This window comes from Silene latifolia, chromosome 10 (genome assembly GCF_048544455.1).
Source record: "Silene latifolia isolate original U9 population chromosome 10, ASM4854445v1, whole genome shotgun sequence".
Lineage (NCBI taxonomy): Eukaryota > Viridiplantae > Streptophyta > Magnoliopsida > Caryophyllales > Caryophyllaceae > Silene > Silene latifolia.
The window spans coordinates 146,222,730-146,248,940 of record NC_133535.1 but is presented as its reverse complement, the minus strand read 5'-3'; the positions used below and the strand labels follow the sequence as shown (position 1 = coordinate 146,248,940).

General features: G+C 36.6%; 2 protein-coding genes across 2 annotated transcripts; both read right to left on the bottom strand.

Moving 5' to 3' along the window:
- Positions 1-2,998: 2,998 nt before the first annotated feature.
- Positions 2,999-4,562, bottom strand: LOC141606223 (uncharacterized). The gene is made up of 2 exons (XM_074425275.1): positions 3,385-4,562; positions 2,999-3,295 (listed from the first exon to the last, which is right to left on the bottom strand). Exon 1 carries the CDS (start codon positions 4,354-4,356, stop codon positions 3,511-3,513), a length of 846 nt encoding a protein of 281 aa, XP_074281376.1. The 5' UTR covers positions 4,357-4,562; the 3' UTR covers positions 2,999-3,295; positions 3,385-3,510.
- A 10,729-nt stretch (positions 4,563-15,291) lies between these two features.
- LOC141608437 (putative F-box/FBD/LRR-repeat protein At4g00315) lies at positions 15,292-16,401 on the bottom strand. Its single transcript, XM_074427792.1, has 2 exons — positions 15,708-16,401; positions 15,292-15,605 (listed from the first exon to the last, which is right to left on the bottom strand). The coding sequence occupies exons 1-2, from the start codon at positions 16,399-16,401 to the stop codon at positions 15,292-15,294; spliced, it is 1,008 nt and encodes a 335-aa protein (XP_074283893.1).
- Positions 16,402-26,211: the final 9,810 nt, after the last annotated feature.

Genomic DNA, 26,211 nt, shown 5'->3' with positions numbered 1-26,211 from the left:
TGCTAAAGACGGTTTTACATTTTCAATAAAGGATAATAGTCGTATTTTCTCTTTTAATGAAATGATTTATGGCAAAGCAGTTTCCATGAATGGAATTTACATCTTAGATCAAACCACGGAAGTATTACACATGAATAATAAGAAATTAAAGGTTGGTGACAAAGATCAAACCTATCTATGGCATTGTCGAATGGGACACATAAATGAGAAACGCGTGAAGAAACTCGTCGATAATGGGACTATTCCCGCATTCGATTTTTCTACATATGGCACGTGTGAATCATGTCTCATTGGCAAGATGACTCGAATTTCCTTCAAAGGTGTTGGAATGCGCGCTAGTGACCTATTAGGACTCATACATACGGACGTATGTGGACCTATGTCAATTACCGCTAGAGATGGCTATAGATATTTTATCACTTTCACGGACGATTTGAGTAGATACGGATATGTCTACTTAATGAAGCATAAAAGTGAGTCTTTTGAGAAATTCAAGGAATACCAGAATAGGGTACAGAACCAACTGGGTCGAAAGGTTAAAGCACTCCGTTCAGATCGGGGTGGCGAATATCTTTCAAATGAGTTTGATCAAACACCTTAAAGACTGTGGAATCGCTCTACAGTTAACTCCACCTGGAACACCTCAATTGAATGGTGTATCCGAACGGAGAAATCGAACCTTACTTGATATGGTTCGATCCATGATGAGTCACACCGTAGTGCCTGATTCATTATGGGGTTATGCTCTTTTGTCAGCTGCTCTTATACTTAACCGAAGTCCGTCTAAAGCTGTCGACAAGACTCCATATGAATTGTGGAAGGGAACGGTACCTAACTTGTCCTTTATTCGGGTTTGGGGCTGCGAGGCTTATGTCAAGTGGAGACACGAGGATAAGCTCGGCCCGCGATCGGTCAAGACATACTTTATAGGTTATCCAAAAGGAACATTTGGTCATTACTTCTATTCGCCTACCGAACATCGAGTTTTTGTTGCGGCTAGTGCGACGTTCTTAGAGAAAGAATTTCTCGAGAACAAGACGAGTAATAGAACCTTCGAGCTGTCGGAGATTCCAGAACCAAGAACCGAGGAACAGATGGAGGAAGTTGTACCTCCAACTGATGATACGGTTAATGTTCCAGAGGAACCTAGGAGGTCGGGTAGAGTCTCTCATCCTCCGGACAGATACATTGGTATGGTCGAGGAGAATGACGTTTTACTTCTAGAAAGTAATGAACCCGCAACCTATAAAGGTGTTATGACCTGTTCCGACTCAAAGCTATGGCTTGAAGCCATGCAATCCGAGATGGACTCCATGTATGAGAATAACGTATGAGATCTAGTTGATTTACTTCATAAGGTAAAACCTCTACAGTGCAAATGGCTTTACAAAATAAAGCGTTCTGTAGACGCGCAACCAGATATCTATAAGGCACGACTTGTGGCAAAAGGTTTCACTCAAGTGCAAGGATTGCATTATGATGAGATTTTTGCACCTGTAGTCATGCTACGTTCCATTCGGATAATCTTAGCGATTGTTGCATTTCATGACTTTGAAATTTGGCAAATGGATGTGAAAACCGCCTTCTTAAACGGTTATTTGGAGGAAGAGTTATACATGGTGCAACCCGAAGGTTTCATAGATTCTGAGCATCCTAAGAAAGTATGCAAGCTTAAGCGTTCCATTTATGGACTTAAGCAAGCTTCTCGGAGTTGGAATCATCGTTTCGACCAAGTGATAAAAGAGTATGGTTTCACTCGATCGGTCGAAGAACCATGCTTATATATCAAGTCGAGTGGGAGCAAGATTGTATTCTTGATATTGTATGTCGATGACAAACTCTTGATTGGGAATGACATTCCTCTCCTATCTCCGGTTAAAGAATGGTTGAAGAACCATTTCCAGATGAAAGATCTGAGGCACAGCGTATTTTGGGAATCCGTATCTACCGAGATTGATCACGACGGACATTATCACTTACTCAGGAGTCTTATTTGGATAAGGTTCTTGAGAGGTTCAGCATGACCAACTCCAAGAAGGGGAACCTTCCTATGACGACTGGGATGCAGTTGAGCAAGTCTCAGTCACCCACGACGCCTGAAGGTATTGAGCGCATGAGCCGTGTTCCTTATGCATCTGCAATAGGATCGATCATGTATGCCATAATATGCACACGTCTAGACGTGGCATATGCATTGAGTATGCATTAAAAAAACTAGTCATTTTATAAGCTTATATCTTATGTAAACACACACATATAATTAAAGAACAATAACACTCTTTTAAAGCAGTACTACAATAAATTTGGCAAGAGCATTTTTCAATTGGGAGTAAAACCTTAATAGGCACATCTGAGTAAAAAAGGATTGCTTAGAGTGATAAATGAACTATAAGGTTATGAAACTGATTAAAAGTAAAAGTGTTACTAAACTAAGAGAAAATAAAAATCGCAAAAAATGTAGCGGAGCAAAGTCGAACACGTCACTTCTACAATTATCCACTATAAGCTATCAGAGCTATGCAACGTCCCCCACAACGCCAAATAGACACATCTGTTATCTATACGCTAACAATGTATAAGAGCTATCAGACCATGGCCCGATTGGCCTACCCGTAGCTTCATCACACGCATTCGGATTGATTTAAGTAATTTATTCTTTCATTTAAACTTTAAAGGTAAGGGACCGTTTAGGACAAGTAAATTAAGGGCAAACTGGGTCGGGTTGAGTGAAGGGACATATTCGTATTGTCTGTTTATGTATGAATTGGGTGAGGTCAAGTCAGTTTTGACGAGGTTATCAGAAGAGGGGTAATACTGTAATAGTCACCCAACACCTCCCTAGAGTAATGATGCCAATGGGTAAAGCTTTACACCGTCCCCTTTCCTTCCTTTCCATTAAGAGTTGGTCAAGTCATGTGCTTCAGTCCCACAATTTTTTAGAGATGGATTTTGAATTATGGCCCCCTCCACCTATACAATATATACACGATAATAAAACTTGTACCAAAAAAATAAAACTTGTCAATTTAATTTTATAGGCCGTAACAGCATATAATCAAACATAACATACTATTATTACTACTACCAAGCATACCTCAGCAGAAAAGTCTTGTGAACTTGTTGTTATTGACACTGAATCAGGGTGGCAAATCAAGAAAAGTCCCTCCAGGGCCATAATCAGAAATTCTACCCAATCGAAAGCATATGATTCTTGCACCTTTAACTCTCTGAGTTTGTATGGTGGGCCTGTAACCACATTCCTCAGCTCCTCCTCCTCTACCGCAACGGGCCCAATCTATAGATGCCCACATAATATGATTTGTCATATGCACACAAGACATTTGAACATTATAAATAAGTCATCAAATAGGTACAAGTTCACACCTCAAGAGAGTTAGGCAACTGAATCACAAGAGACTGGAAGGATTTTGTTTCTTTGAGAATCTTCTTTAGCTTAATAAGCCAATCAGCGTTTTTGAAATCCCTCATCATATTCACCAACGGGGAAAATTACGCATTACAATGATCTGACACTCTAATCAACGACAAAGAGGTCCCTACTTCACATTTGCACACAAACTCGATCAAGTTAGGGGCGTCAATTGTAACCTTCATCAAGTTGAAGACCTCTATAATTCGCAGTTCCTTCAGCGAAATGCTTGAGATCATAATGCATTTCAGCATTGAGCATGAATCCAATACTAAGCTTTCTAACGCTACAAGCCCAGATGCCAGCTCGGAAACAATATCATCTGTTATAATAGCATTATAAATAGTATCCAATTCTCTCAAGTTTTTCAATGCAACCACATTCATGTTAAATGGCCACTTAGCAACCCTATGAACTCCACGATAAACTAACCTTCTAAGTGGGGATGCTTTGAATTGAGATTGCATTACCTCACTATTGATAAATTCACCACTCTCATTCACATTTCTTGGCCATGGGAGTGAAATTTTTCCGAGATCACTTATTGTGGTAAATTGAACCAAGGGGCAGAAAGTGATAATTCTCTGAAGCATATCGATATCTACATTTTCCAGGATTAAAGTCAGATCCTCAAGAGAGATAAGTTCCATGGTCTCATAATATGGCAGCACAGCGTCGCTACAATACAAAAATTTCAATGATTTTGCACGAAATAGAATCTCAGGAAGCCTGTAGTTTGATGACTCTGATGTGTGTGGTGACTTTCGTGAGTAAGGGGGAAGGGTTTCAATAAATAAATTCTCGACTTGGTTTTGCACCGCAATCTTTATCCATTTATCAACCAACGGTTCAATCTTTTTATCTGCCATAGGAAGCTCAAGGTCAAGTTTCCTTATTCTATACTTATGAGTATCGTATCTTTGCATAGTCCTATCTATAAATCCCAGATAACTCTGAATAACATCATCATCATCAACACTGAAACCATACTTCACTGAACACTCCCAATATTCCTTCTTATAGTTCTTAAGCTCAAAAACCAAAACCGGAACGGAAGACGAAACCTCATACCACCTCTTAGACAGCACGCTAGTGCGTCCCACCTCTTTGGTATCAAGGTTTAAGAGAATACTATGTACTCCCTCCTATTCTTAATAACCCTCCCCTTTCATGGAGGGCACAAGATTTAAGGGAGGGGAGTATTATATGGTAAAGTATTGTAGTGAGCTAGAAGATTGGAGAGAGGAAAAATATTGTGTGATTAAAATAAGTATTGTTGTGGGGTAAGATGATTAAAATAAGATAAAATATGAGTATTGTGGGGTATTGTTGTGGGGTGGAGTGATTAAAATAAGTATAAAAGTTTGCCAAATATGGAAATAGGGAGAGTATTGTGAATAGACGAAAAAGGAAATAGGGAGAGTTATTTAGAATAGGAGGGAGTAGTATAAATTCCGGAAGTTCCGAAATTCTATCAACTGTACCCTTTTGAATCTTTGCTATATTTTCCCCAAACATCATGAATTTTTCACAGGAATTTCGTCGAACAGTTGGTATGCACTATCTAAATTCTTATTTTTTAGCTAAACTATCAAATACCCAATTCACAGTTCATGTTCATATCTTTACTGCAATTTTAAAAATCAGAAATACCCCATCTCAGTACTACAGTTCCGCAACATTATCAATTAAATATTAAAATGTAAGATAAAAAAAAAAAAAAAAAAGATAAGGAATATACCACAAGGATTTGAATCAATCGAGGAGAAATCCGCAAATTCAATCATAATTTCTTGGAATTTTAGAAACATCAATAATTTTTGAAACTACTGGTGTGTGTACTGTGTAGTTACTCAGTTAGGAATGTAGTCAGGTCAGTTTGGTCGAGTTTGGATTTGTACAAGTTGGGTCGGGTTATATCAGGTTTGAGATATTGGGTTAGCCTATCCTTTTGGGCCTAGACGGGTTTAGGGTCAGGGCATTTCGTGGCCGATGATGTTTCAGGTTTGGGCTGAGTTATTGTCGGATCCGATTACTTTATTACTTCCTCCATTCAAGTCCACTCTACCACTTTGCTTTTTCACGTTTGCCAACGCGTGTTTTACGTGGTAAATATCGTTAACTACGTATTTGCAAAAATTATAAAAGTTAGATATTTTTAATGTACTCGTAAAGACGAATTAAACAAGATCACACATAAATATATTTTCACTTATGTATTGAGAGAAAATCGAAATTGAATATGTATTTGTGAATAGTGTAGAAAATTGAAATAGGTAGAGTGGAGTTGAATTGAGGAAATATCGCATTACTTCAATTTTTTTTTTGAAGGAAAGGATCAATTCATTAATTTCATTAATGAAACGTCAAACGCCACTTACAAAAGATAGGTATAATCGAAAACAATTCTAATGGAAAACAAAGGACAAATTTCTCCTGTAAAACTACGGGCCTCAAAACATGATATGACAATTCGGCTCGTCCTTGTATCGCTCTCTTCATGTAGCTTTTAAGGGGATCTTTCGTTTGATTTATTGATGGAGAAAATAATTTACCTGCTACTGGCACCATAGATGTTGACGAATACGCATATCCATTGTAGAGTCGTATGATGAATCATCAACAAACCGCTCTTATCTATAATTCCAATAATAATACTAAACCTTAGAAAGACAAGGACTGAAAAAACCCTGGAAATAAAGACGGAAAAACAGATCTCACCAAAAGGGAGACTTTTACTGATTAATTCATAATATTTCATACTATTAATTGATAAATGAAACTATTTGAGGGGTTTACCATCGATCAATGATCGATGAAAGCCCTAGATTTAATTGATGAAGGCTAGGGTTTTTAGAGAAAAGGAGGAGGAGAACTTGTATTGTATTATTTTTCGGATTGGGTTAATTCTGTGAAGTCTATTATTTCACTTATTTGCATTACTTCAATTTTTGATTATTAGGTTTAGTTTATCCATTATTTACTTTAATTTACTCTATTACTAGTTTGAATGCCCGTGCGTTGCAACGGGATAATTAACTTATTTATAATGCAAAAAGAAAATGTTATAAGGATTTAATGTTTACATTCTATGTCTAATGATTTGTTTACATATTATTAAAATATCTCTTTCAAAAAAAATAAAAGATTAATATATACGTGGGTTAACTCTTATTTATAATCATATAATCACCCCACCTTATACTAATATTTCGATGTGGGACAATTCTACTATTTATAAGTAATCTATTCACCAAACTAGGACTAATCTTTCGATGTGGGACAATTCTACTATTTATAAGTAATATATTCACCAAACTTGAACTATGTTTCTGATGTGGGACAATTCTACTATTTATACGTAGTATATATTCATCAAACTTCCATTGTTTTTCAATGTGGGACAAATAACATACCCAGAATTAGACCATCTTTTTTGCACTTAGTTCGACATCCAACCAGATCCCGAATAACGAATACGGACAATTGCTACTCATTATATATAATAGTTATATTTAAATTTAATAATATGATCAAGTATTCTCCATTAATATTTGTACGCTGTTTTTCTTCTTTTTTTTTTTATCATAATTGAGATACGGAAATGTCCCGTGGTACCCCTTAATTTTGTCAGATTTTCCATGTTACCCCTACTTTTAATAATCTGCCTATGATAGCCTTAAGGTTCCATTTTTTTGCCCATGGTACCCCCTAACGTAAAGGCTGTTAAATGGTCGTTAAGTTTGATGGCGTGGCAATAAAATAACAATTAAAAAATAATACCCCCTTTATTGTTTTATTGGTACGAATATCTCTCTCTTTTAAATGAAAATTTAATTAGCTATATCATTATAATATTGAAAATTTCTCATGGTAACCTTGAACTTTGATAGATTACACATGGTATCCCTAATTTTCAGTTCTACAAATGGTACCCCTGTGTTCACCTTTTTCTTTCCCAGAATACCATTTGACAACTTTCGTCATTACTCCTATGACTTGTGACTCCTATTTCTTTTGCTATATATTACACAAACACTTCATCATCTAATTCCTAATTCCATATTTTATTTAATAAACTAACATCTAATGCCTAAACAATGTTGTCAGGATCGAGATCCTACTTTGGATCGAACAGGGGTGGTAGGATCGGATCGGAGGATCGAATCGTAGGATCGTAAGATCCTACAAATAGCTTGGATAAACAAGTTTATGTAAACTATTTGGTATAATTTGTGATGTATAATGTTAAAAAGTTTATTTAATGACATGAAAGTCTTAATTTTCATATCAATATATTACATATACCTTTAATTTAGAGTTATAAGTATAGAAGAACAACCAACTCACAAATTTGTTGCACAGATAAACATTTTACGATCCTGAACGATCCTACCATCGATCCTATACGATCATGTACGATCCTATCCGATCCTACCCGATCCTGATCGATCCTATACCGATCCTACCACCAAAACGATCCTACGACGATTTGAATCGTTTTCCACTTTTTGGATCGTAGGATCGTACGATCCTACGATCCGGATCGCGATTTTAACAACAATATACCTAAATAATAAAACACAAATAGCATGACATGCTCAGTTACTCATCTAGTTACTCATATGAGTAACGACATTATGAAAAACTTAAACACAAAGGTATTATATGTAGAAACTTAAAATTAGGGTATTATGTGTAATAATCTACCAAAATTCGAGGGTACAATGAAAATTTTCCGTTATAATATTTAACATTTTATCGCTCTTTCTCCCACCTAAAAAATGTTACAACTTTAAAAATTTAACATTTAATTCAAGATTATGTTTAAAGTCTCTTATATAATAAGTATACTTTGAGAGATTCAATATATTTGGGGTGATACCTAAGTTCCAAGGATAAATCCTATTTATAATCATGGGATCACTTCACCTTATGATAATCTTCTGATGTGGGACAATTCAACTACACCTACATTATTTTTCAATGTGAGACGAATAACATATTTAAAAGTACACCATATTTTTTGAACCTAATTCGACATCCAACCCAATTTAATAATAAGCAAATACTATATTATCTATTAGTATTCATACGTTTGTTTTCTATTTTTTTTATCATAATTAAAATATATGCAAATGATATGAACCTGTACTCTAATAATAGAATTTTTTTTAATAAAATTCTAATTATATTATTTAAACGTAGTATATTTACCACACCTACATTATTTTTTAAGGTGGGACATATAATATAAAATCTATAGGTAGAAAATAATGATATAAACTTTTAAGAGCTCTCCAAGATAATACTTAACAGACTCAAAAAATTTTGGGTTATGACTTCTATTTATAATCATAAGATCACCCTGCCTTATGGTAATCTTCCGATGTGGGACAATTCTAATATATATACATAGTATATTCACCACACTTACATTACTTTTCAATGTAGGACAAATAACATACTAAGTACACCATTTTTTTTCGCACCTACTTTGACATCAACTCGATTTAATAATGAGAAAATACAATCGAATCTACACTCTAATGATAGCATTTTTTTGTCACTATCTAATTATATAATTTTCATATGATATTTTTTTGTCAAATGAAATATAAAGTTTTTATATCAAAATTATAGACATCACTTTAATATAATATAGAAAATGTATATATATGAGACAATTCTATTATTTATACATAATATATTCACCACACCTACATTATTTTTCAATGTGGGACATATAACATACTAAAAAATACATATCTTTTATATATAAACTTTTTGTGTTAATACCTAAGTTTCAAAGATGCCTCCTATTTAAATTTATAGAATCACCCTCCTAAAAAGTACATATCTTTTATATATTATTCTTTCGATGTGAGATGCATAATTTAATTATTTAGACGTAGTATGTTCATCATGCCTAAATTATTTTTCAATGTGAAAGATATTACATACCAAGAAGTAAATGTCTCTTCTTAAAAAACCATTATTGTATACGTATTATTTTTCTTTGAAGGTAAAACCACTCAGTCTCGATCGACGATCATTAGATAGGGATCTCTATATCATACATATAACGACACATTAACGCTCTATTAGTGCATTCAGGAGACAACCATTAGTAAAATCTTTAGTTTTGTACTGTGTTAAGAGACAACCATTAGTAAAACTCTTTGTTTTGTATTGTGCTTTAACTTTGTGTATGTTGTAATGTTGTTCATTATAGGTTGCCTATGTGACACCAATATTAAGTGATAATAATAGAAAATCTTAAGAGAACTCTTTAAAACAATATTTATGAGACTCAGAAAATTTTGGGTTGATACATAAGTTCCAAATATGTCTCCTATTTATAATCATAGGATCACAATACCTTATACTAATCTTTCGATGTGGCACAATTCTACTATTTATATGTAGTATATTCACCACACCTACTTATTTTCCAATGTGGGACAAAACATACTTAAAAGTACACCATTTTACATATTAAGAAGTACACCATCTTTAATATGTGCAAATAATATGAAATTTATACTCTACTGATAGCATTTTTTACCACAAAGCTAATTATGTTATTTTCATAATTTTTTTAACGATATTTTTTTGCCAAATGAAATGTAAAAGTTTGATATAAAAATTAGAAATATCACTTGAATATAATTTAGGAAATATACATATTATAATAATTAAAAGATTCTCTACTTTATTTTTTACATCAAAAATTATACTTTCCTAAATTGATTTTTGATGATGTGGACGCTCTCAGATCGCTCGAAAAAACTCTTATATATATATATACTAGATTTAATGCCCGTGCGATGCACGGGCCACTTGTAATATTATGTTTTATAAAGAGTTGATTGAATATCACATATAAAAAACTGATGTACTAAAAATTTCCAATGACACTCATGAAAAGACTCAATTCAAACTGTGATCCTATGTTGATTAAACTATGTCTCATCGTACATATTATTTTGAAAACGCTGAATAATTTCGAATTTAATTGAATTATTACTAACTCTCATCGTGCGAATGAGTAGACACACGATAAAAAACACTATATGAAAGGCGTTTCATTTCACAAATTTTCAAGGGAGACGGTCTCTCATTAATGTTAGTGAGACTAAGAGACTTTTCTTATAATAGGTAGTTATAATTTTTAATTTATTTCTAACTTTTTAATTAGTTTCTAGGGTATTTATTACTTATTTCTCATTAATGTATTAAGAGACGGTCTCTCAGAAGACTTACTGATTTTATTTTTATCCTCTCTTCTCATTGTCTTCTACAGTAATCTACAATTTCAAATAGTGATAAAAACTGTTCTAAATGTTTGGTTTGTTCATAAAAGAATCCTATTACTAACTCTAAGGTGATGGTTGAGGCCCAACTATTATAAATATTCCTATTACGCTCCCTCACTCAAATGCCCGTTGGGCTTGAAGAGTGGTTAGTTGTACACCGGCTCCCCCGTACCGTGTGCTGGTTTCCACTTCGAGTTTTTGAGGGGTTTTGAAGTTGCCGGGATTTGAACCGTGACCCTTGGTCACCGGCTCGATACCATGATAGATGAACCATCTCAACCAAAACCTTAAGGTGATGGTCGAGGCCCAACTATTATAAATATTCCTATTATCCCGGTCATTTGTTGTTTTATTTCATTTTGGGCGTCTCAGTTAATTGTTGTCCTTTCTATTTTAAGAATGGACTTAATGAGCAATTTGATCATTTACACTCAATTTGTTCCACTTGACATTTAGTAATTCACTCCTCCTCTTTCCCCGATCTTTCCACTTGTCATTTAGTAATTGACTTCCTTCTCTTTCCTTAATCTTTGATAACAATTGACCGAGACGAAGAGAGTAGCTTAATAAGAGTCTCAATCGAACACAACTTTCCAGACTTGAACTTGAAATCTTAACTTAAAAAGTAAGGGAAACAATCTTCATTAATACATCGATGATTCAAAAGACACGTTAAGTTACATGTTAGATTGTGGACTCAAGAATTAACAATGCTTACATATATTGAACTTATTGCAAGACTAACGCTATGCATATTTGTATAATTGTATGCAAGGATCTCATAATAATGCAAATCTACTCAAGAAAACTTGTTAACAACAACCACGCGATTATAATTATTAGGGCTTCTTAATATCTAATGATCGAATAGCTAAGTAATCCCAACCACTAACATGCACATTTACAATAATATAGTAAAAATTATTTATGAGCAATGCTATGGATGATTATTATTTTCAGGTTTTCTCCGTTCTTGTCTTCTCGTAAAGAAGATAAATAATACTCCATATAAAATTTTAAGGAGAAGGTAGTAGATAGAGAGGGGTTTATCATTGATATTACATGTATGCTAAGAACCGTCTCATCACTCATGTAAGATTTTGAATTTGATGACAACTTTTAATTAAATACATTCACATTGTGTTATCTGATTATGATTTTGATGTCAGCAAGTTGACGATTGATTAATTTGTGAACTCTTCCGTTTACACAATCACCTTACTTTCCGAGGACTAAAAGATACAACATGTGCCATATTGCTGGAGTTTACACAAACATGGCTTTCGTGTATGAACATCCAGGTCAATTGCAGGAGTTGAACAGTAGAATGCCGGTGGAGAGAATTAGCACCCGTGATGGGTTCACTAAATGGAGTATGCTACATCACTTTACCTAATCCACACAAACAAATTAGTCACAATCCAAGCCGACGAACAACAACAAAATATAAACAACTCGGTGAGAAAAGCGACAATAAACATACAACAACATGAAACATTAGAGACAATTATATTATATTCATTGTTAAAGATTAAGAACATTAGGATTTTTGCAAAATTAACGAAGAAGAATTTTTGAGATAGAGGATAAGAACGTCATACCATACACCATGATGATTCTAATCTCAGATAATTGTGATCTACGGTGGGAAGGTTGTGTTTATATACACTGCCAAAAGCAAGTTGTTTACAAATTCAAAGTCTAATCAATTACTATGAGATAGAATTCTAATCAACTACTTTGTTTAACCGTAATTGCCAAATAGGCTAGAATCTCTTCATAATATATTGTACGAAAAAGCAATATTAGTAGGACTAAAGTTTAAAAAAGTTGGGAGTCTTTAATTAATAATAATAATAATGCTTGAAAGTCTTTTGGGAATGTTGGACTCTCTATAATCGCTCGAAAAAAGCTTCCTTTATTAATATTAATAATATTAATATTAATATATATATATATATATATATATATATATATATATATATATATATATATATAGATATAGATATAGATATATATATATATAGATTAAATACGCATCAATCTAAATACTAAATCACTTTCATTTTGATCAATATTATTAGGGGGTGTTTGGTTCGCGCGTGGATATGCTTTGGAATCATGAATCATACCCGGGTGGTATGGGTTTGGAACTTAATTCTTCATACTTGTGTTTGTCTAGTTTTTTTTGGTAGGATGGGGTTCAACTTCATCAAAGTTTAAAAAATCTAAAATATATCATTAAAAATAATTATTTTTGATATTGAAAAATCATGAAAATAAAGATTTGATCAAATAAATGTAAAAAAAATCATTTAAAATGTTCCCCATAAGTTTTTTTTCATGGTTTTGGTTTTATTATTTAAAACTCATGGGTATCTATTAGGATATTAAGCCTTAGGGTTAGGGTTAGGTTACAAGATGTGAGCTATTACCATATCTTGTAACCTAACTTTAATGGGCCTAATATCCTGATAGTAATAGACTAAACCTTAGACGGTAGCCGTCATATCTTGTAACCTAACCCTAATGGGCCTAATATCCTAATAGTATCAATCTCATACCCCCGGTATGAAAAACTCATACCTCATGGGTTTGAGGTAAGGAGTATGAAACCCCTATTTTTGCCAAACAAACGCCTAGTATAAGTTTGCCAAACAAAATCCTGATGTGGGACTGACCAAACTGAACAGAGGAAAACATATCCCCTACCCATATCTTTGACATTTCAATAACCTAAACTTGAGCCACGACAGTCTAAACCGGAACTCAGTTCCCCATGAATCCGAGTGTGAGCTTGAGCCATCGGTACATTCAACTTCAATGCTTTTCAGGGGATGCTTCCATTTCCAGCATTGAAATGAGTACAGCCGGCATGGTAATTTGCACTTCATGATATGCAAGATCGCCTGTAAAAACAAAATATGGAAACATGGGATTAGTCCTAGGGAAATTATCCCGTCCAGAAAATGATGTGATATTTCCAGGATTCTGATGGATGACCAACAACAACAACATCAGAGTCTTAATTCCAAAATGATTTGAGGACGGCTGACATGAATCATCCTTTAGAACCGTCCATGCCTGAACCCACACCTCAAAATGCGAAAAAAAAAAATAGTAAAAGAAAAGTGAAAAACAAAAGGGGGACGGTCGTTGAACACAATCCATGTAAACTAGAAGACCAACTAAGAATTCCATAAGTTTTGATATGGGGACGGCCGTTGAATAAAACTAAGTGCAGAATGGTTGAAGATATACGATTTTAAAGAATGGCATTCATAATAGTCACCCAACACCTCCCTACACAGCTAGAGGTGGCAATCGGGTAAGTCGGGTTGGGTTTGGATCGGGTCACGTCGGGTCGGGTTATATCGGGTTCGGGTCATATCGGGTCAGCATACCCTTTCGGGTCGGGTCATTTCGGGTCAACTGATGTATCGGGTCGGGATCGGGTTTGGGTCGGGTCATTATCGGGTCCGGTAACATAATCGCATCATTACAATTTTTAACCATTAAATTTAGTTTTTAACCTATTATTTGGTTTAATTAATTCATTACTAAGTCAAACATATCAATCTAAACGCAAAATAATTTTCATTTTGATCAAAATTAAGCTTTATAATTGTCGGGTCATCAATTTAATCGGGTCAGCATCGGGTCGGGTCAATATCGGGTCGGGTTCGGGTCACTGATAATCGGGTCGTGTCGGGTTACGGGTCGTCATCGGGTCGGGTCGGATCGGTTTCAGGTCACAATATTTTCGGGTCGGGTCGGGTTTGCTCGGGTTCGGGTCGAATCACTCAGGTCGGGTCAGACTTGCCAGCTCTATACACAGCTATGCGGGATGCGGCTACGTCCCCATATACACGATAGTAAAACTTGTCAATTAAACGTAAAATTGTAAATAGGCCGTAAAAGCAATATATCAAACGTAACATACTATTACTAATATTACTACTATCGTAGCATAGCTCAGCAGAAAATTACCGTAAACTTGTCAATAAATCAAACATAGCATACTATTATTACTACTAATACCGTAGCATACCTCCGCAGAAAAATTCCGTGAACTTGTTATTGACAGCACATCAGGGTGGAAAATCCGAAAAAGTCCATCTAGGAATGTAACCGGAGATTCCCAATAATTCCAATGTTGTCCATGCAGCTTTAACTCTCTAAGCTAAGTTATTAACCATGTTCCTTAGCTGGTCCTCCTCTACCTAAATCAATAGATGCCAAATATAATCTTCATTATTTTCATCTATAGTTACACTAGGTATTGTATGATCCTCACTCGTAAATACACGACCACAACACAGCTATGATTTGTCATGTGAATACTAGATGACGACAACAACAACAACAACATCAGAGCCTTAATCCCAAAATGATTTGGGGTCGGCTGACATGAATGTGAATACAAGACATTTAAATGGGTACAACTTCATACCTCAACAAAGTCCGGCAACTTAATCACCAGAGATTGGAAGAAGTTTGTTTCTTCGAGAATCTTCTTTAGCTTAACAAGCCAATCAGTGGTTATGGAATATTATATGCCCTCACCAATGGGATGAATTGTGCATTACAATGCTCTAGCACTCTGACCAACGACAAAGAGGTCTCCACTTCACAGTTGTACCAAAACTCGATCAAGTTAGGGGCGTCAATTGTAACTTTCACCAAGTCTAAGCCCTCTTTGATTCGAAGTTCCTTGAGATCATAATGCATTTCAGCATTGAGCATGAATCCAATACTAAACTTTCTAAAGACACAAGTCCATAATCCATATGCCAGCTTTGAAACAATATCATCTGTTATAGTAGCACTACTGATCTGCAATTCTCTCAAGTGTTCTTCAATGCAACCACATTCATATTCAATGGCCACTTAACAACCCTATTAAATCCACGATATGCAAACTTTCTAAGCGGGGATGCTTTGAGTTTACCGAAAACTTGAGCTCCCTTGTTCACTTTTCTTATGTTCAAGGTCAGTTGATGTAACGAATTCAACCAAGGGGCAAAAAGAGAGAATTCTGTGAAGCAAATCCGTATCTACAGTGTCCGTATCCAAAGTCAGATACTCAAGGGAGATAAGTTCCATGGTCTCATAATATGGCAGCACAATGTTCCTACAATTCAAAACTTTCAAAGATTTGGCTCGAAATAGAATCTCCGGAAGCCTGTAGTTTGGTGTGACATATGAGTAGACGGATAGACTTCTAATAAATAACTCCTCGACTTGGTTTTGCACCGCAATCCTTATCCATTTATCAACCAAACGTTCAATCTTTTCATTCGACGTAGGAAGCTCAAGATAAAGTTTCCGTATTCTATACTTATGAGTATCGTATCTTAGCATTGTCCTATCTATGATCTCCAGAATACATTGACCTTCACCAACATTAACACGGAAACCAAACATCAATGAAACACAATACAAAATTTCCTTCTCACAGTGCTGAATCCGAAAATCTAAAACCGGAACAGAGGACCAAGCTTGATACCACCTCTTAGACAATACACTAGCACGACCCGCCTCTCTGGTATCGAAAATTGAAAGAATATTATGTAGTATAAATTCCCGAAGCTCCGAAATTCTATCAACTGTACCCCTTTTCACCTTTGCTACATTTTCCCCAAACATCATGATTTTTTTTCAAAGGAATTTCGTCAAACAGGTGGAGTGCACTATCTAAATACTTAATCTTTAGCTAATATAACAAATACCCAATTCACAGTTCTCAATATTTTTACTACTACAAATTAAATAAACATAGGGATTAATCTGAGAAGGATTCATGGGAAATTCCAGAATAGTTGATAATACCAGAAGGTTTCACAAGGAAGAAACTACCCTCAATTAACTTGGCTTCTTCCGTAATTTATGGTAAAAATGAGTTTATACGTGTGAGAATATCTTATGAATTTTTACACATTTAGATTATTAATATATGCCGTAGAGAACCTTTCATAAAAAATTGTACACAAAGACGAGGCCTTTTCGAAAAATTATTCAAAATATATTAATCTACTTATTTGCGATATGCTAGAAAATGGAAAAAAAAAAAATCAGACACAACTCTCTCTAGGGTTTCTATGAGAGCCTTCGTCTAAATTTCGTCTTTAGGGTTTTCCTTGGTTCTGAAGGCAGATTTCCACGTCTTTCTCGTGGGAATTTGTAGATTGTTACTCGTAATTTACCTTGTTTCTACTAATCATGAGCACACAAAAAACGATACAACATAGGGCTGGAAAGGAGACTTTAGATGAGGGAGAGGACTTCATATAGAACAGTGGCGATAATACGGCGGAGACAGTGAAGGTGGAGTCCATCCTAGTCGGGAGAATTTGGACAACGAAGGCGATAAACGCAAAGGCGGCGATTGAGATGATGATAAGGCTATGGAATACAAAAGGTACGACTGTGGGTAATCTTATCGATGCTAAGAACAAAATTTTTGTTTTCAAATTTAATTCTGAGAAAGACAAAGCTAGGGTGGTCGAAGGTCAACCCTGGCATTTTGATAAATTCATATGGTGCCTAGATGACCCTATCAGCGACGGTAAAATATCCGATACCCCTCTGTTTCATATTCCGTTGTGGGCTAGGGTTTATGACTTGCCTATTAGAGGTCGGTCTAATATGGATAATCTACGGAGGATGGGAATGCAGTTAGGGCAGTTTGTGGAGGTTGATGAGGTTCCTTTGCCGGAGATTGAGAAGGCTGTCCGTATTCGAATTATTCACGATGTTCGAAAACCATTACGCTCGTTTGTGAGTATTCGTATGAGGAATGGGGAGCCGGTTGATTTTAAGGTTAAATATGAACGCCTTCCTACATTCTGCTATGGATGTGGCATTCTGGGACATGGAGAGAAAGACTGCGAGGACGGACCATACGATGAGGACGAGCTCCAATTCGATGAAAGCCTGAGGGCATCACCATGGCGAGCCACAAAGACAACAGCGGAGGGGCGTGGGAAGAGTGCTAGGTCGCTTAGCGTGGTTTTTGAGAATGAGCACAGGCAACGGGAGGAGGATGTTATCTCCAACATGATTAATAAATTGCAGGAGATTTCGCTTAAGCACAAAACTAAGGGGGTTGGGGTACCTGGGGTGAATCAGAAAAAGGGTGGCGACGCCCAAGAGGGGACTAGTAGTGGATGGGAGGCCGGGAGTGAAGCTGGAAGGGGAGATGAGGGGCGGATGGTGGTAGAGCAGATGGTTAACAGGGAGAGGGAGGACTGCGAGAGGGAAAGTGGGAGGAATAACTTAGAAGGACAGGGGATGAGGGATGATGTAGACAGTGGAGCTGTGGAGGAGTCGGGGACAGGGGTGATGGGGAGGGAGCTTGGGCAGATTGGTACAGCAACGTGGAGGAGATTATGCCGAGGAGGAGGGATGAGTGAGAAGGATGGTGGACTGGAAAGTGATGAGCTTAGCCCTGGGACAATTTCAGGTGGAAAACGAGGACGTGTGACCGAGGAGGAAGTGGAAAATGCGAAGGGAAAAAAGTATCAAAAAACCATGGATGTATGTTCATCTGAGGCGGAGGTTGGGATCAACCAACCCCGCCGGGCCCAATGAATCTCATAAGCCTTAACTGCAGGGGGCTGGGCAACCCCACTGCAGTAGGCGGGTTCCGTAATTTACTACGGAAGGAGGCCCCCGCGATGGTCTTTCTCTCCGAGACCAAATTAAGCGGTGAAGAATTTAGGAGAGTTCGTGCTTGTTTAGACGAATATACTGGGATTGAGGTCGATAGTATTGGTAGGTCGGGAAGTTTGACTTTTATGTGGAAGAAACACATCAAATGTGTGCTTAGGTCTATGTCGGTCCATCATATGGACTTCGAGATTTGTGGAGAGGAGGGCGCGTGGAGAGTTACTGGCTTCTATGGATGGCCAGCCGTGGGGGATAGATATCTTTCTTGGGAATTGCTTTGGGAGCTCGGAGCTCAATCACGTGTTCCATGGGTGTGTATTATCGGAGACTTTAACGAGATTCTATTTGCCACGGAGATGAGGGGGAGGCTCCCGTGCTCAATGGCAAATGAACAATTTTAGAGAAGCGGTTGATGATTGCGGATTGCGGGATGTTGCTTTCGAGGGATATAGGTTTACCTATGATAATGGACAAGCGGGGAATGATAATCGTCAATGTCGCCTTGACCGAGCCTTATGTTCAGACGAGTGGTTTAAATTGTTCCCACGGGCTAAGCTTATCCATCTTGATCGAGAATGGTCGGACCATGCTCCCATTAAATTGATTCTGAGTAGGAAGGAGAGCACGGGGGCGAATAGGCAGAAACTGTTTCGGTTTGAGCAAATTTGGGTGGGGGAGGAGGGGTGCGAAGACACTATTCGAAGCTCTTGGAATGATGATGAGGATTGGTTGGCTACTCTTGCTCGGTGTGCGGAGGGGTTGCAAAAATGGAAGGGAGTAAGTATTGGCAAAATCATGCGTGATATTAACAAAAAAAGAAGGAGATTGGCAGCTTTGAATGAAGGGGGACGATCAGTGACCGAGGTTAGGGAGCGTCGAAAGGTGGTCAAGGAAATTGCTAACCTGTTGAAGCAAGAAGAAATATTTTGGAAGCAGAGGTCGCGGGCTTTGTGGCTAAAAGAAGGGGATCGAAATACAAAATATTTTCATCGGAAAGCGTGTCAAAGAAAGCAAAGAAATCATATTGAGAAGCTTGTCGATGATAATGGCAGGGAGCATGTCGGGTTCGAAGCTATCTCGGGTATGGCTCGGGATTACTTCATGCAGCTATTCAAAACAGGACACCCTAGTGATTTCGAGCACCTTTTGGATGGGATTGAAGGCGGAGTTACCAATTCAATAAATAATATTCTTCGCAGCGAGTATACAATTGAAGAAATTGAGATGGCTTTGAATCAGATACAACCTCTCAAGGCTCCGGGTCCGGGCGGTATGAATGGTTTATTTTACCAAATTTACTGGCACATTGTGGGTAAGACTATTGTTCAACATGTTTTACGTATTTTGAGAGGTGGAGCTATTCCTGATGGATGGAATTTGACGCATATTGTGCTTATACCCAAGAAAAAAGCCCCGGATAAAATGACTGAATTTCGACCCATTAGCTTGTGTAATGTTATCTATAAATTGGTGTCAAACGTTCTCGCTAATCGGCTCAAATTATTTTTAGGGGATATCGTTTCTGAGAACCAAAGCGCTTTTACCCCGGGGAGACTTATAACCGGTAATATCCTTGTTGCTTTTGAGCTTTTTCACCATATGAAAAATTCCAAAAATAAAAATGGTCACATGGCAATCAAGCTAGATATGTCGAAAGCCTATGATAGGGTGGAATGGTTTTTTCTCGAGAGGGTGCTTAGGAGAATGGGTTTCGAGCCACGGTGGGTGGATAGAGTGATGGCATGTGTCTCATCGGTTTGTTTTTCGGTTATGGTTAATGGGCAGCCCACGAAAGTCTTTAGGCCGGAATGGGGTCTACGCCAAGGGGACCCTCTTTCTCCCTACTTGTTTATATTGTGTGCAGAGGTGCTATCGGGGTTGATAAGAAAAGCAGCTGAGCGGGGTTCCATTCATGGTTTACGTGTTGCACCGGCTGCCCCGACCGTTTCCCATTTGTTTTTTGCAGATGATAGCATTTTCTTTGTCAAAGCTAATATCACCGAAGCGAACCATGTTAAGAGTATCCTTTCGGACTACGAGGGGGCATCGGGTCAAATGGTGAATTTTGACAAGACCACGGTATCTTTTAGTCGAGGCACGCGAGAGAATGATAGGCAAGGGGTGGCAAATTGTCTCGGCATACAGGTAGTGGAGGTACAGGAACGATATTTGGGACTCCCTACTATGGTGAGTCATTCCAGAAAGGTGGTGGCCGATGTAATTAGGGACAAATTGTGTAAGAAGTTACAAGGATGGCGAGGTCAGTTGTTTTCGAAGGCGGGGAGAGAATTATTGATAAAGGCAGTGGCCCAATCAATCCCGACCTATGCGATGAGCGTCTTCAAACTACCGACAAATTTTTGTGACGAATTACGTTCTATGGTCTCTCGGTTTTGGTGGGGTTCGGCTAATGGAAAAGGAAAAATACCGTGGATAGCTTGGTCGAAATTATGCAAACCGAAATGCTATGGGGGCTTGGGCTTTCGAGATTTCCATCAATTTAATATGGCTCTTTTGGGTAAGCAGGCATTGAGGCTCCTCGCAAATCGTTCGTGTCTCATGGCTCGTGTATTGGGAGGGAAATATTTTCCAAATGGTGCTTTTATGTCGGCTGAACTTGGGGTCCGTCCAAGTTATACTTGGAGAGGAATATGGGAAGCTCGGGAGGTCCTCCGTATGGGGATTCGAAGGAGGATTGGAGACGGTATAAGTACTAGGGTATGGGTGGATCCGTGGATTCCTGGGACACAAACATGAATGGTGCTCTCACCTAGGAACGATATGAGCACGGAGATGGTTGTAGCTGAGCTTTGGAGCGCTGATGGCCACGGCTGGAATACTAGCAAGGTACGTGAATGTTTTCTCCCTTTCGAACATGATCGTATTCTCAATATTCGGATTAGTCCATCAAAACCGAATGACTCATGGACATGGGAATTGGAAAAGGACGGTGAATACTCTGTAAAATCAGCCTATCAAGCATTAACCAATAGAGGAGAGGAGGATGTTGGCTCGTCCAGTAGAATGGAGGAGAGGAAGGTATGGAACCGGATATGGAAAGCTAATGTTTTACCAAAGATGAAAGTGTTCTTTTGGCAATTATGTAACGAAGGTATCGCAACTAAAAGGAACCTTGCAACTCGTATACATTCGGTGGATGCTACTTGTCCGGTCTGTTGCAGCGAGTTGGAGACTTGTCTCCATCTCGTGATGGGGTGTGGGTGGACGGGTGGGTTATGGGATAGGTTAGGTCTTGAGGTGAAGGTGAATTCTGAGGCTGAGCGGGTGAGGGAGTGGGTGGAGGATGTGTGGAGGGAGATGGAGGACGGTGAGATGTATTCCTTTATCATGGGTTGTTGGGCGATTTGGGAGGCGAGAAACAAGTGGGTTTTTGAACAAGCCAGAGTGGATGCTATTAATGTGGTGAGAAGAGTTGAGAATTTGTAGCGAGAATTACGAGAGGCAGAGAACGATCAGGGGCTTCGAACAAGCACAGTGAGTACGATGACGGGATGGAGTAAGCCAAATGAGGGATGGGTGAAGGTGAATGTGGATGCGGGAGTGAAGGAGGGTTGGGGAGCGGGGTTTGGTGCGGTCTGTCGAGGGAGTGAGGGTCAGGTGCTATGGGGACTGACGGAGGAGTACGATGGAGCCACGGATGGTCGAAGCTGAAGCGATCTTGATGAGCATTCAAGAGGCGAGACGAAGAGGCCATACAAACATAGTGGTGGAAAGCGATTGCAAAAGCTTGATTGATGCGTTGAAGATGAAGGAGACAGGACGGAGTGATTTCCATTTAATTTTGCATGATATTTATTGTTTTTATAACTCTTTTGTTTGCATTTCTTGGAGTTTTGTTAGTCGAAAGTACAATAGAGTAGCGCACGAACTAGCTCACTAGGGTTCGATGCATTATGGTAGGAATACTTGGGACGGAGTCTTACCTTGTATGGCTCAATCTTTGGTTGATTTTGATATTAATGAATGAGTAACCCATCCTTGGGATTTCAAAAAAAAAAAAAAAAATGGAAAAAAAAAAGGATTGTACTAGTATAATATTTCACCATGAAATAAAAAAATGGAAACTTTTGCCTTGTTTATGAGAGTACTAAAAAATTAAAAAGATTTCTCTCCAAAATAAATTTTTTGGTGTAACCCTTCCCACGTTTGGTTTTTCCATATAAAAAAATATAAATAAACTATAATATGATATTACAATTGCAACTTCTAGGTGTTTGTTTGGGTATATTGGAATGGAATGGAACTAGTTTTTGAACCCGTGCACTGCACGGGTGAAAACAGAAAGTATTATTAAAAGTAACAACTTACATATTTTTTGGATTTAGTAAATTATTAGATTTTAGAAAATTTTACTTTATTTATTACCCATACACTTTTGATACTATGATTTTTTTTCTCAACTTTTGACAAGTTATTGGCAAGTAGTCGAAGTAAGCGGCTCAGGTAACTTAGACTTGTCAAAATTGAGCTGATCCGAATAACCCTACCCGACACCCAAATTCAGGACCAAAGCTTGATCTGAACCCGAATTGTGTAATACAATGGATAAGTAACTCCTTACATGAAACTCCCTTTGTCTCAATCAATTGTGTGCCTTTATATTTTAGGAATGCCTTTGTTAAGCAATTTGATACTCCACACTTAATTTGATTTACTTGTTATTTAATAATTGACCCCCTCCTCCTTTCTTGGCATTTGTGTCCAGACCAAAGGTAAACAAATGATCGGGACGAAAGGACTCAAGGTAGTATGAAACTTCATATTTTATTTACCCAATTGTTATTACACAAACTGAAACTATTGCAATGCGACACATGTTATTTTCCTACCCCGTTGACGTATCAATGTTTATGTTCTCATACGCATTTAAGTAAAGATGTATAAAATGGTTTTCCTACCCCATTGGCATATCAATGTTTACGTTCTAAATTCTAATACCCCGTCTTAAACTTAAAACGAATCAAATAAAACACATAGGAAAAAAGCATAATATCTAAGGATTAATAATAAGCTTGTCCGATCCATCCAAGTACGGTGTTATTTAACCCCATCTTAAGAAATACCAACTATGCATTTATAATGTGAAGTATCAAAATGGTGGTAAATACAACCTTAACCGTTGTGAATTTCTACGTCATTGGTTAGTGTTGTATTATCACCTGTGTAAAATTATATGGTAGATATATATTTGTAAATCAACCTTAATTAGAGTAACTGCAAGTAGAGGTGGCAAACAATGACACGACACGAAAACACGACACGAACCCGACACGAAACTAACAGGTTTGGGTTGAGACTTAATGACCCATTTATGTAAGTGGGTCGACACGAACACGACACGATATTTAATTGGGTTGGGTTAGGGTTGACCTCTCTAAACACGAACCCGACACGAATGACCTGTTTACTAAATTAATCCTAATTTTTCTTGATCCTCCATCACATAAATATACTTAAACTTTCAAAATATGGACGTGACATGAAAACCCGACACGAAATTAACGGGTTAGGGTTGAGGCCTTATGACCCATTTATGTAAGTGGGTCGACACGAACACGACACGAGATTTAATTGGGTCGGGTTTGGGTTGGAGGGATTGTGACCCGTTTACATGTGACACGAACACGAACCCGACACGACCCGATCTGTTTGCCAGGTCTAACTGCAAGTTAAAAGAAGTACTGTAAAGAGTAGATTAGAGCACAAAAAAACGATGAATCAAAGGATGATTTATTTAACATATCAATTTATACAAATCCAATATTAACCCCTATCTAACTTGCCTCCAATAAATTGTTCAATCAATCTGTGTTAGTTACATTTCTTGAAAGATACTCTCTTCGTCCAATTCATTTATTTTTGTACCTTTGATTAAAAGACGCCTCACAAAGAATATCAAAGATAAACAAATGATTTTGACGAAGGGAGTAATATGGAGTACTCATGTCCAATATACTCATTGAAATATTAATGGGAAAGGAATCCTTTTTTGACGTTAATGAGGATAATCACAATTGGAATAATCATAATCCAAATCATTTTGAATGAATTTGGCCAAATTAATATGCTAATTTTATAATTGGAAAGGAATCCATTTTTTTTCTTAATTTTGTGGGAGATGCTGTTTTTTGAAGTTAATGAGGATAGTATTCAAATTACAGCTGCCAAATTTAACGCAAATCACACTATTGTTATTTGATGTAAATTCACAATTCTTAACAATACAGTTTGGCAAATATAATATATGATTATGATAATATATGGTATAATATTTTAATATATAGTCTTTCACCTGGTTATGACACATAGCATTCAATACGAAGTATACATCAAGATGTCCTACTATAAAAGAACATTTGGAGTTGCGTATGGTAAAAAAAAAAGTAACATTGATGTAAGATAGCAATAACATTATCGAGTATAAATTAACAATTTAACATAGATAACATCTTTCCTATTATCTTATTCTATCTAATATTCTCTAATATTTGAAGGATAAATATAAAACTATAAAATGGGAAGAAGCGAAAAACGCAACTAAATAAAAAAATCAATGACAAATTGAAAATGAACAATATGATAAACAAAAAAAAAATTAATTGAAGGAATATTTCAATACTATTTCGTATAACTGAAGGAATATTTCAATACTATTTCGTATAATCGATTTGATTTGGGCGAGATTTTTAGTGAACTGAAATCGGGAATTTTTGTGATATTTTTCCTATAATATTCCCAACTAATTAAGGTTACAATCCATAATTAAAAATTTGGTAGCAAATAAAATCTTTTTCCTATAATCTTTCTAAAAAAATGATTTCCGGTGTATCTGAGTAGGGCGAGATTTTTGGAGTTAAATTCGGCATTTTTTGTGTGATAATCGATTTGATTTGGGCGAGAGTTTTAACGAAGTGAAATTGGCAAGATTTGTGATATTTTTCCTATAATCTATATATATATATATATATATATATATATATATATATATATATATATATATATATATATATATATATATATATATATATATATAAGAGAGTTTTTTCGAGCGATCTGAGAGCGTCCACATCATCAAAAATCAATTTAGGAAAATATAATTTTTGATGTAAAAAATAAAGCGGAAAATCTTTTAATTATTATAATATGTATATTTCCTAAATTATATTCAAGTGATATTTCCAATTTTTATATCAAACTTTTACATTTCATTTGGCAAAAAAATATCGCTAAAAAAATTATGAAAATAATATAATTAGTTTTGTGGTAAAAAATGCTATTATTAGAGTATAAATTTCATATTATTAGCACATATTAAAGATGGTGTACTTCTTAATATGTAAAATTGTGTAATTTTCGGTATGTTTTGTCCCACATTGGAAAATAACGTAGGTGTGATGAATATACTACATATAAATAGTAGAATTGTCCCACACCGAAAGATTAGTATAAGGTGATGTGATCCTATGATTATAAATATGAGGCATATTTGGAACTTATGTATCCACCCAAAATTTGTTGAGTCTCATAAATATTGTTTTAAAAAGCTCTTAAGATTTTCTATCATTATCTACGATATGATATAAAAAATAAAGTGGAAATCGTTGGGAAATACCTGGGAAAGAGTTAAGAACATAAACATGAAAATCAAAAACTACAAAATTAAAGGTTTTACTAATGGTAGTCTTCTGACACAGTACAAAACTAAAGATTTTACTAATGGTTGTCTTCTGAATGCAGTAATAAAGCTGTTCCGGGTGTGATTCCGAAGCA

Excerpts from the sequence above, each read along its gene's own strand:
- LOC141606223 (XM_074425275.1), bottom strand. The coding sequence starts at position 4,356 with ATGCAAAGATACGATACTCATAAGTATAGAATAAGGAAACTTGACCTT.
- LOC141608437 (XM_074427792.1), bottom strand. The coding sequence starts at position 16,401 with ATGATGTTTGGGGAAAATGTAGCAAAGGTGAAAAGGGGTACAGTTGAT. Across the intron at positions 15,606-15,707 it reads AAGTGAACAAGGGAGCTCAA|AACACTTGAGAGAATTGCAG; the intron begins GTTTTCGGTAAA and ends GTTGCATTGAAG.